The following is a 12674-nucleotide window of genomic DNA, read 5'->3' as shown; positions in this document are numbered from 1 at the left end:
ACGCGTTCTCTAATTTCTCCGGCGTGATAGCTAATTGGTGTGAGCTCGGAGAAAATTTGCCGCCCCGCCGCTGCCTCCTCTTTTCAAAACAAGCTGGAACGAGAGAGGGAAAAGAGTCGAGGGGGCAAAGGGAAAAATGGAGAGAAGATGGAGAAGGAGGAGAAGACAGGAGGTAGGTTGCAGGGGAGGCGGAGTGCGCAGGGTTGCAGGCGGCCATGAGAGATCACGTGCGCAGATAACCATTTTTCTTTACGCATTCTTGTAAGAGGAGCGTAAACGATAAGCCTCGGAGTGAGTGAATGATTTTATCGTACTGTTAGAGGGAAATAAGGGGGTCTATTCAGAGCAGGTGGAAATGAAAGGAGAGGAGCTGCGAAATTCAAAGACAGCGAGCAAGAGCTAGACCTTGAAAAAATAATGAAGAGAGGAGAAGTGTAGATATAAGTGCCAAGCTGCGTTAACAGAGTTTGTACTGGTTAATGAAAGAGCTCAGTACAAGAATTGAATCGGCTGGCAATTGATTAGGATCACTGTGAAAGATTTGCCAGAATGGTCGCTGCTCCTATTTTGAGAGCAGAAAGACACAGAGAGAGAGAGAGTGAACCAAACTAGGACAAGTCCTGAAAGACCATTGTACTCCTTTTTTCTTCGGGTCTCCAGTGCATTCAAAACTGCTATCTCACTGCTGCCCTCCCCATCTCGCCCACTTCCTCTCTCTGTCTCTTCCTCTCACTACTTTTCACCCCGTTTCTCTTCCGATAAGGACCGGTAGCCCGAGAGACATTGATCCACTGTAAACATCACAGCCAGAGGCCTTTTGTGTGTCTTCAAGCAAACGTTATGCTCGCTCATGAGAGGGTCCCAGAGGTCCCCAGGCAAAATGAGGAACAGTTTAAAGCCGTGGCCTTTAGGCCAGAGTTGTGCTTTTTTATCTTGGCTGCAGTATCTAATAGGCAGAATTGTGCACCTGGGATCGCAGGTGAGGCCAGATAACAACATAGTTGGATAGAAAAATGTCAGTCTTGAGCATCTGGTTTGATGAAATGAATGAATGTGTATTCAGTCTGCTCTTATCTATCATAAGATTTAGTTTTGATTAAAGGTTTATGATAGATTTATCTTTCATAGACATAGGTGTGATTCAGCCGGCTTGTGTGATGTGTATTTCCTGGTGAAAGTTCTTGGCTGTATTTCATGTTTCAGCTTTGTTTGGAATGAAGACGGACTGGCTCGGTAGTTCAACAATCGATCCCTGTATTTTTACAGATACATGCAGAGTGACTGTCCAAACAAGAAGCTGCTTTAAGGATAAAATTAAAAGCCGTAATTTAAAGGTAAAAGCCTCAAGGGGAGTATGTTTAGGTAGTGTTTATGTTTGGGTGATCCAGCTGTAATCTGCCCTTAAATGGATATACTTGATCCCTATCGTGGTTCTTCATATCCTTGGAAACATTAACTGGAGAATAGAAGAATAGAAATTGAGTGTTGTTTTTTCTTTTTACTTATCATAACATCTACGTATCACAAAATAATTGAGTGTGTGTGTGTATTTCCTGTGTGCTAATGATCCATGTCTCGAACTGTGCCATGTTGGTTCCTTGAATTTGAGGGAATAGGGCCTGGAAAGTCCTTGATCTTTCTAAAAGTGTGGGTTTCACCAGTCCAACTTTTTCTTTTCCTCGGCACTGATTCGACAGCTAAATTGAAAGCATGCGACAATAAGAGTCCTGATCCTTTACTAGTTATCTGTCTTTTCCAAGAATAAAATATCTATACCGTGAATGTATTGGGATTATATTTTTTCATTAGGGAAAACTGCAGCGGTGCTAAAAAAAAAAAAAACCTGAGGCAGCAGACAGCAGAAAACTCCCGTCCGTAACTGTGTTAAAGCTGACGTAGCTCTGCCAGAGAGTGAAAGTGAAACTTCAGTTAAGTGTAAAAATATTTTCAGTTCATTATGAAACTATGGCGGGGCACCACAAAACACTGGCTTTTAAGAAACACATATTTGGCAGAGAAGTGAGTAACATCATGACTGAACTAACAAAGAAAAGAGCTCCGGGCTGCGGAAACTTCATGGAAAATTCACGGAAAAGTGCCGCCGCGGCACTGCTCACCTTGTTTGCCTAAGAGGTTATCACCGAGAAGCGCAATGCATAAACACCACAGAAATCTGGCTCCAAAAAGCAGAGACCAAGATAAGAAAAACACAAAACTCTTTCATTTTCACTTGAGGTTCATCATTACCTACCGCTTTGATCACACTCTCACAGGTTGATATCACAAGTTTCACTCTCTTATCAGTATCTTACCACCTACAGCTCTGCTCCAAGCAACAAAAATCCTCTCCGATGGGTGATCCCATAGGTATTATGTCGTTGTCCATGGCCCTTGACATTTAAATGTTTGCTAAACCCCTACAGCAGTATCTAGCGCCGCACTCTCCCAAGACAGCTTTGACAGCAGGGTATTGCTCATTGTTTTTGCACCTCTCACCTCATTCTAGTCAGTGTGAGCCAGACAATAGGTATTTTTAAATGAAAGGGGGTCTTTCCTTTTTATGTATGAGTCAAACGATGAGTGTGCCTTGCCGAGAAGGGAAAGGCAGGGGCCCACAGAAAGGGTGGTCTCGTGTTAATGTGGGCTCGGAGACAGAAACAGTGTGTGTCGGGACAAGAGAGAGCAGCCTGTGGAAGGGAGCTCAGTCTAGGATACAGTATAGCCTGTGTTCAACAGAGCTGAGGTCCAGGTGAGTTCACTCTGTACCTGAGTGTTTGCATGTTTCACAGAGATGGGTGTCTTTTAGGGGATGTTTTAGCCGTTGCATTTTTTTTCTTCGTCCTTTCCTCAACGTCCGTTAGATGTGTGTGTGATCTGTTTATCCAAATAGCTTGGATAACGTTTTAGCGGGGAGCTTATCCTACTATGGTCTGCAACAGACTTGGCTGTGTGTGTGTGTGTGTGTGGTTGGATTAACCCACTGCTTCAACGGCCACATGACTGTGTGTGTGTTTTTTAATGCACACATTGTGTTTTATCTCCTTTTTGTCCGTGCATGTTTGACTTCTGGCTCGGCTACAACTTTTATTGTTTAGATTGTGATAAGATGTGGGCAACCACTACTGTAGTCTGGTATTACATTGTTGCACGCTGCGGCTTAAGTGGACATCTTTGGCATTGCAAATATGTGAAGTATGTGGCTGTTTGGTCTTTCTCTTGCCTTCCTTTTTCCCCTTCTTTTCTCCTTCATCCCATTCATTCTGTGTTAAGTTCTCCCAGGTACACGGCTTTAGAGAAAATCCCCTTGAGATCTTTGTGTTTCTCTTCCCATGCTATGTTTTTATGTGTGTGAACTTTTTTATATGAGCTACAAGCCCCGTAGCATTGGCAGTTGTTGCCAGCAAGTTTGCGCATGTGTAATTTTATGTGTATCACGCTGCTGTATCTTCATTAATGGAAACTGCCACCAGCAAAATATTGCTACATCATAACTGCTTGGTTAGATATTCACTCTAGCAGCCACTAGAGACGATGTAGACAAGTATTGTATCATCAAGTCTGAATTAAACTGAGAATTGGACACAGTAGGGTGAATAAAAGGTCCATTGTGTAACATGTAGGAAGATTTATTAGCAGAAATTGGATATAATATGAGTAAGTATGTTTTCATTAGTGTTTAATCACCTGAGAATAAACATTGTTATGTTTTTTATGTTACCTTGGAACGATACTTTAGTATCTACAGATGCTGCAGCTCCACCATGTTGAACCGCCGTGTTTCTACAAACAAAACTAGTTTCTCTGTCATGTTAGGAAGAAGAGGGTGAAACGAGAGGGTTGCAGTCCACAACTATACTGCTAAATGTCACTAAATCCTACACACTGGTCCTTTAATGTGATGCAGGGATATTGGTCTTTGCAGGGCAACAGTTGTCTCCTCAAGGGCAGAGGTCAGCGTCTGTTACATAACAAACTAGAAGGGGAAGAAGTTTCTTGTTCAAGAGCAGGAAGGGAGGTTCTTCTTAGTAACGGCTGTTGAACATAGGCATACTTTGCAAAGCAAATGCTGTATTTCTATTGTTTACCTTGTAATTATAAATCCACAGTATTTTAAACGGCAAGCACGTGAGAGGGTTATTGTATAGGTCAATGATAAGAGTCAACAGAAAACTGAAAAGCAGGTTTCACTAATTAAAACTAAACTCTCGACTTGCCCTTGCCTGAGTCTTTTAGGCAATTACTTCATTGTGACTCCCGACTATTACTGCTGCCAAATACCCCGTTTGAGCACTAATGCCGGGATTGTAATAACAGTGCCAGTGCAGAAGTAGAAGAAAGGATTTCCTCGTAAAGAAAGTCGAGTGGCAACACTATTGATTTGCACTTACGTACGAAAGGAGGCCAGTCCGCTGTTAAAAACTGTTTAAAGTTGCTTTAAATCTGTTTCTGAGTCAGTTTATTCCCCAAATCAAAGAGCTACTGTATAGTTTGTATCTGTCTAGTGCACTACTCTTATACTGCGTACTACATGTAGCACAGGTCTTGTGTTACATATAAAAAATCTTAACTATATCCTCGTCCATATTGCTGGATATGTGTCAGTACAGATCCTATATTCAGCACAAGCACCAGCTTTAACACAGCCGTCTGTAAGGTTAAACAGGAAGGCATAAGCCTGAGTCAGAACAGAGGGAGCATGTGTCACTGAGTCAGCCAGTGAAGCGTCCAGCCTGTTTACATGTTGACAGCACATGACACTGACTGTATCTCCCCCTCAGTCACAGCAGCAGCAGCCTCTCTCTCTCTCTTTCACACACACACACGGGCTATAGGCTCGATCAATGTGCCGATTGTTGTATTGGCTGAGAAACCAGTGGGCCTCGGTCATGAGGTATAGGGTGATGTGAAGATGACTCCTGCATTCACTGGTCGAACAGCAGAACATGGAAAACTGTCAAATTGGTGGTACCTTTAGTATAATAATTATAAACAAAGGATTCCATGGTTGAGGCAAGAGTGTGCTCATATTTCTGAAAATTAATGTTTCTCCTGAACCCCAGCGTTTCCTGTGTCTGAGATGATGTTGAAACTTTGTTTTGTTTTATGCTTTACTGAACAAGCTAATGCTAGAGAGTTTTCCATCAGCATTTAACTAATGCAAACGCCTAATTCTGAAAGCCTCAGCACTGTTTGTGCTGGACAAAGTGCACTCTCTTCCCTTTCACTCTTTACTGTAAAGCAATCCAGCACATTTCTATATCCAACATGGCGGCAGAATGGACAAGCGTATAAGTGACGTCACCCGTAGGTTTATGAATGAGTCTCTGGCTCTGGTCACCACAGTTGTTGGTAGTCCTGCCTCTTCTGCCTCCTGGCTAATCTAAATATCGGTAAAGCCTCAGCACAGTTGTCATAAACGGGGAAATTAGCTATAGAGACCAAAACTGCCCTTTGTACCAGGCTGTAAACATGTTTATTTCTACTGTAAAGTTGGACATTTTAATATGGGGGTTTATGGAGATTGTAGCCAGCCTCAAGTGGCCGTTCAGTGCACAGCAGTTTTATGCACCTCTGCACTGGCTTCACTTTACAGCCATGGATGTTAATGCATGGTACAGACTGTAAGTCTCTCTTTTTAGATACACCAGTGCTGATGGCATTGTCAGCCTGACAGTACGTTGCTTTTTTTGTGGTTTGAAATGAAGCCTCAGCAACTATTTGATGGTCCCCAGAGGATGAACTCTAATGATTTTGATGATCTCCTAATGTTTTTTTTTCTCTCATGCCAAGATCAGGACAATTTCCATTATTTTTGATTTATGACCAAACACCTGCAAAACTAGCGACACTCCCATCAGCCTCAGCTCTGCTTTGTGTTCAGTGCTAATTATCATATTTAAACTAAAGTGGAGAACGTGGCAAACCTTATGCCAGCTTCACAACTTGTCATTGTGAGCATGTTAGCATGCTGATGTTACCATTTAGCTCAAAGCACCACCGTGCCCAAGTACATCCACAGACGGCTGCTTGCACGTCTGCAGACTCTCAGCTGTTTTCTCTTAGCTCGCTGTTGTCATGGCATTTTGATGATGTAACCTTTGAAGGTTGGCTTCGGGTGCGATGTGTCCACCATGTCAGCAGAGTAAGGGGACTCTTGTTGGGTTATTTAGATATGTAATGGCTTTTTTTCCTGACACAGTGATCCATAAATTGCACAACATTATTATAAAACCGATTTTATGCTTGTTGAAAAAGCCAACATGTTGTTATTAGATTGTTGTATTATCCTCTTCATCCTCTTTTCCATTGTTGTACACATTTTCACTCAGAACATCGAGCAAAATCCGTCCTGCTTCTATGTTGGTAATCTAATTTTCTTTGTGTGTGTGTGTGTGTGTGCCCACAGATGGATCCCTCCCTAAAGAGCCAAAAGGAGATGTATCGAGTCAGATAGCAGGTAAAACAAACAAAAACAAACCCAAACACTCTCCACACAAGTGTTGCAGCTGTTTTTCCATCCTCACCACGTCTGTTTTTGTTACTATGTGCAGAGGTGATGGTGAAGTGTGTTTGTTATTATGGAAATAACATTGCCCCACACACACACACACAAGATTAATATTTCATTGTTCCCTCTGACAAAGACGGGTCACTGTCACCATAATTTCTCTCATCTCCCTGACTTCCCGTACCTCCTCGTTTCCTCCCATCGCATATCATGTTCCCCCACGCTCCTGATTGGCTACCTGCATCTAGCGCCCGTCTCCGTAGCGACAGCAAGCTCTCCATGATGAGTAGAGATGGACGTGTCTGTCGCTTTCATTCTCTTTATTCTTTTCCAGCCATCTGTCCGTTATCATTGATTAATTAACATCAATTTTGATATTTCTAGTAGCTTCTGCTGTCCCTCAGTTATGATTTATTTATTAACAATTTTCTTAAAATGACCTTTCTTTTCAGTCATATTTGATCTTCCTCTTGTTTTTAATGAGCTAAAAAAGTATGTTATGATAGTTTGTTCCCACATATAAGAGGATTGATATCTGCTAGTCACTGTTGCCTGCCTCTGATGTGACATTTTGACGAGACTTTGATATTTTAGATTATTACTCCCCTGTGCTTCAGTTGGGAACTTTTAATGTTTTAATGGACTAGACTGTCTAGTTTTGAAATGGAGTCTAAAACCTTCAGCACTATTGGCCTTCAAAAATCAAAAGCCTCAAACCGTACATGTAAAGGAGGACAGTGAGTTGGCAGGTTGCTCTGATGCCCGGGAGCCCCGATGGAGACGGCTGTAGCGCCTGCAGAAAAGGCCGATGAAAGCAATGTGAATGCAGTTATATCCAGACAGTACTTTGCTTCATTGCTACTGTTTGGCCTGTCTGTGAAGCGCTGTCAGGGGGGAAGTGTTTTTCTTAAGCTTCCTGGTGCTTGCCAGTTATCACAAGGGATTAGGCTCGTCCATCTGCTGGCCTGGCCTCCTCAGCCACTGGTCTGACTGGGCGACTGAAGAGTGGGTTGCAAGGGGAGGGCAGTGCTGTTATGTAATAATGTTAATGCCTTTGGACCTTGACAGATGTGCCGAAGAGTGCGAGGAGGGAGAGTCGTGTGCTTTTCCATCGCCGTCTCTCTCTGTAGCTTGATCAAAATGTAGAATTACTCAATATCATCATTTGATTTCTGCAAGCTGATATGTCATTTCGTAGCCGCCTGCAGATGGCGTATTCGTGCAGATTGGAGTTGCTGAAGTAGAAAAGGGGGTTGCAGAAGGCTGGGCTGAAATTGCCTGTTGACAGTGAACTGCAGCAGGAGTCAACAGCTGAAAATAAGACCACAGTGTCAAACTGTTCGCTTTGTGTAGCACTGAGTCAGCTGGTGACAGGAGGGAAGTGTGGAAGTACTTACAAAACTGAAAAAAATGTCTAAAATAAAATACAGTGGTTGTTTTCCTCTCTCTATTATAGCAGTATCAGATTTTTTTATGTATAAAGCCCGGTGTTGCCAACAGTGCTTTTTCTCTGTCTCGTCACAGTTTGTCAGAATGAGATCAGGTGGCATTAAAAGGCCTGGACGAATAAACTCCTGGCACAAACAACAAGCCTTCTTTTCTCCTCCTTCTTCTTTTTCTTCTTCTTCTCCTCCTCCTCTCCCTCTGTCTTTCTTTTCTCCCTCCTTTCTCCCCTCCTCCCCTGCTGTGTTTGGGTCGCTGGGGTAACCCTGGCCTGTTTCTCGCTCGGTTAGCCTACCCTGCTATTAGAGGTCTGGACGGATGGAGAGAACAGAAAGAGGCAGAGGTAAAGGAAAGATGGTGCTCTCGCTCTCTCTCTCTCTCTCTCTCTCTCTCTCGTTCCATGGGCCAAAACTCCGATTTGGGGACAAAAAGAGGAAAAATGGGGCAAGACGTGGAGAGTCTGAGCGGAGTGGACTGGAAACAAACACCCAGTCTGTGCTGCTTAATCGCTTACGCTGTCAGCTTGGTGTTTCGAGATAATGATACCCCCGTTTTCATCGACGGGGTCTGATTTTTCAATGCAGCTTGAAATCTCTTTTTAAAAATTGCACCTTTTCAGTCCACGCTGTCTCACTTGGATCAGACAAGATGGCTGGCCAGAGGAATCATTCCAGTGGTGTCGAGGAGGATTTTACTCGACAACTTTAGGGGTATCGGGGCTGTAAAACCTGCCTCCCTCTGCCTTAAAGAGCTGCTAGCGACGAGAGTTTTAGTGTCTCATAATGTAGTGCAGGCTTTACTGTGCTGGAAATGAGAAGTCCACGTCAAGGCCAGAATTCTAAATCTGGACCTCTTATCCGACATGTAACAACAGCAAAAGAGAAAAGCTACAGTAATGACAAAGACTAACAGAAATTTTGAAAGGTACCCAAAAAAGTTTATTCTTTCGCAAGAGATGAACCTGAGTTGGTTGAACTGAAGATAACGTGGCTTACCCTTTTTTTTTAATACACCAGCTCACCCCTACACCCATTCCTAGTAATAATGGTATCAGCATTTTTTTTTGTTTGGTTTCTCCATATTTGGATCTTATTATCGCCGTATTCGCACATCGGGACGCCATATCAGTTCATTCCAGCACCGTAACTTAGAATCTCAGTCCTCACCCTCTGAGGAGGATTTCCCTCTGCTTACTTCTTATAATCCTGCATCACCTCTTAGTCCCAAGTTCAATGCCTTCACACAGTTTTTCCAGCCGTGTCAGCCTCTGCTTTAAAAACCCGCCGCCGCCATTTTGGCTCATCGGATCAGGGTTTTCAGGCTTCTTTTGGTCCTCCAAGCTACACGCTAAAGTGAATGTTTTTCCTTTTATTAAATATGAGAGAATAAGACTACACGTTAAAGTTTGCAGTGTGTAAGACTTGGGGGCTTTTTATTTTCAGAATAAGGCAGAGATGGAATACTGACTCTAGACAGGATCTTTCAAATGTTGTTTCCCCTGAGGTGATGTGAGGAGATTGCAATGCTGTGATTACACCACTAGATGCAACTAAATTCTACGCACTGGACCTTTAAGTTTGATTATGAAATATTATATATTTGAGTATGTAAAGTGGGCTTTGATATACTCCAATGCATTTTAAAGCACACTATATGATAACACACTTAACACATTATATAGTCATGTGTCACCCATGAGTGTAATGGATTATGTTTTTGGGATATTTTCTACCCCAATGAGACTCAAATATTTGTGTGCTGACACTGAATATTTATGAAGTACTGAACCAGCTAGAAATATGTGCGCATGTCACTCATCACCAGATGAAACAATAGGCTGTAATTCCATGCTCATTCTTCTTAACTAGTTGCCCTCTTGTTTGTGTGTATACAGTGACGTAGTCAGTGCCAGCTGTACCCACAGTAGGTGCATTGTTAGAGCAGCACAGCTGTGTCTGATCACAACAGCCAATCAGATTAGCCGTGCTTATTTCATTGCCATCGAGTAGGGCAACACCCTCCTCTGCTGCAGCCAATCAAAGCCACTCTACCAAGGCTGCGGGGCGGGTCGACAACTGCTACTTAGAAGTAATAGCAGTTCAGACAGGAGGGAGATGAATAAGAGCGTGTTGCCAGCTGTGAATAAAAACACAAAGCGAAAGAAAGAAGATGGAAGACTCAAAACAAAACGGGCAAGTGAGTAAGCCGAAGAAAGAAACACAACAAGACAATGACATTTCTTTTTTAGCGTTAACATCCTCTGTGTGTCAGCGCACACAGGAAAGTGACACCGACACCAGTCACGTACACACATTCACCTTCAGATAATTTCTATTTAGTGGGACTGGTTGCTGGAAAATGACGCACTCATGACACAGTGCCAGACACGTTTTATTGTATTTGTAAAAGACAAGTTGGCATTAACTGGCCTTCTGGTAGTAATGGTTCAACCGTCAGCTGTAAATAGAGTAAGGAGTGGGTTTATCTGCTCCAGCGTAATCCACAGAACGTTAACTTTTCCAGCTTGCTACTTATAGTAGTAACCCAGTGTCAATCCAAATCCAACGAGCATTTCATATGTTATTTAGTTTGGTTAAAGATTGTAATCTATAATAATGCTTTCTCTTTATTTTCATCAGGCAGTAAGAACATTATAATGTCCTCTATGTCAGCCTCGGTGCATATTTAAGACCACTTTACAGGGTTCTAATTTAAAACGAGTGACTTTGTAACATTAAAGATGGACAGCGGTTTCAATGACCTCGTGAAACATGCAAGCTACAGCTGATCGAATCTGCCGGCGTCAGTAATCGTGAACAGTTTGTTCGAGAAACCATTATTTCAAACATTCCTGAGAATTTCAAGTGTTAAATCGTCACCGTTATCATTTTAAACTTCATAATAACTACCATGAGAGGACAGAGACGAATCTATCTGGGAGATCATTACAATTCATTTAGAGTAGAGTTGTCGCCGTAGGGAGGGAAATGCACCCCAAACATCTAGTTTAGACCATGGGAAAAATAAAACCCTGTTCACGCATACTCGAGTGAAATCAATATAAAGTGTCAAAATCAAATTAATTCCATTTAAGAGTTTCACGCAGTGGAACATTCACCAACAACATAAGCATGTAGTCAAATAAAACCACTCCTCTGATCAGGATGTAGGTCAGGGGGTCCAGGTCATGGACGCCCTATTCCTGTCCACTCCCTCAGCCTCAAGGAATTCCTGCCATTCCCACACATCCCTCAGAAAGGAATTCCTGGCACGCCGTGAATGTGGGAAGTTCGCAATTATACAGGGATGCACACACACATGTGGCACGGTTCTGGTTTCTCTCGACCCGTAACAGCTGGTTTCGAAACGATGCGTCCAACTCAGCTGTCGGCGAGCTATTACGAGATTACGCCAGTATGTACTGTAACTGCTCTTTAACTCAGATAGAGAAGATGCTGCGAGTGTGTGTGTACATTTTGTGGTATGTAGACAACTTTTCCCCTCCCTCCTGCTCACTGACTGTACCACCCGTCCCATCTGTCCTAGTTCAGGCAGCTGTTGCATTCTCTATGTGTTGTGTGTGTTTTCTTTTAAAACACAAAACACACACATGCTGCGACCCCTCCCTGAGCTATTTGTCGCAATCTCTCCGGGGCGGTCTTGTAGCGGTGTTGTTGAGTAAACTGCTTCGTTGCATCAGCCAGCCTAATACCCACTTGACCTCTCGGAGGCCCCTACACTTCACAAGCCTCTCAGGGTGTTGATGTATTCTGACACACACGGCCCAGCAACAGTCCTGACCTGGTATGACGAACTGATCGTGTTGTTGTAGTTTCCGTACCACAGAGGATGAGAGACGCTTCTGGCATTTCCTTCTCATCCCTTGCCCTTTCTCACTGAGGGCGGTGTAGCCATATCAGTGGCTACCGCGTTTCACCACTTCCCATTTCACACAGGACCAGTGACCCAGGAAGTACAGGCACCGGCTGTCGATTGGGTAAAGATTGAGCTAGTCAATGGTTTTTGTTTTGTACACGAGAGACAAGCTTCCTGGAAAATACAGCTCACCTCAGCTTTGGGAGAGTGGATTCTCCAGAATTTAGGGCTTGGCGATGGACACTGAATTCCTGAATTTAGACATCATCAACAAGGTAATAACCCCATCAGGTTTAGCTAATGGCTTATTGATTAGAAATAAAATGAGGAATGTTATAAAATTACATCTTCTGGTGTTTCACACTCCGGAAGGTAAACAAGAGCTACTTGTTATTTACTTTTCATTCAGCGTGTCCAGCATCTTCATGCATGACTGCACTCCTGGTGCGCTGGATGGGCTGCCTTAACGTCAGTGTATTCTACCATCCAACCCTGACTATGGTTGCATATAGTTATACATGCATAACTTGATCATGGTATTATTTTCAAGCTAATTAATTAATGAAGAGAAGAATTGGCGTCTAATCTATCTATCTCAATTTTTGTGTAGGAGGTGATTCTTTTTGATTCAAATGTGGTCTATGGTAGACTTACCCAGTGTTGTTGATCACCAGATTACAGAATTATCATTTCTACAAAGACACCTTACGAATCTCTAATAGACTATAAATTATTTTCATTATCTGCTGAGTAATTTTTGCAATCAGTTAGATCTGTAAAATATAAAAAAAAAGAAGGAAAGAAGGCCTATTATTATTTCCATTGTGATGTCTTCACAATTTGCAAT

The 12674-nt window shown here is 42.8% G+C and overlaps 1 protein-coding gene across 5 annotated transcripts in view; it reads left to right on the top strand.

The window, feature by feature from the left end:
* LOC104936738 (triple functional domain protein) overlaps positions 1-12674 on the top strand; it is a 72560-nt gene that overhangs the window by 12177 nt on the left and 47709 nt on the right. For all 5 annotated transcript variants that reach the window (XM_027287412.1, XM_027287410.1, XM_027287409.1 and 2 more), the window contains exon 2: positions 6407-6457. In XM_027287412.1, the coding sequence (XP_027143213.1) occupies positions 6407-6457 (51 nt within the window). The remainder of the gene's footprint in view (positions 1-6406; positions 6458-12674) is intronic.

This window comes from Larimichthys crocea, chromosome XIII (assembly GCF_000972845.2).
Source record: "Larimichthys crocea isolate SSNF chromosome XIII, L_crocea_2.0, whole genome shotgun sequence".
NCBI lineage: Eukaryota > Metazoa > Chordata > Actinopteri > Sciaenidae > Larimichthys > Larimichthys crocea.
The sequence above is the reverse complement of the archived record's forward strand: the minus strand, read 5'-3'. Positions and strand labels throughout refer to the sequence as shown.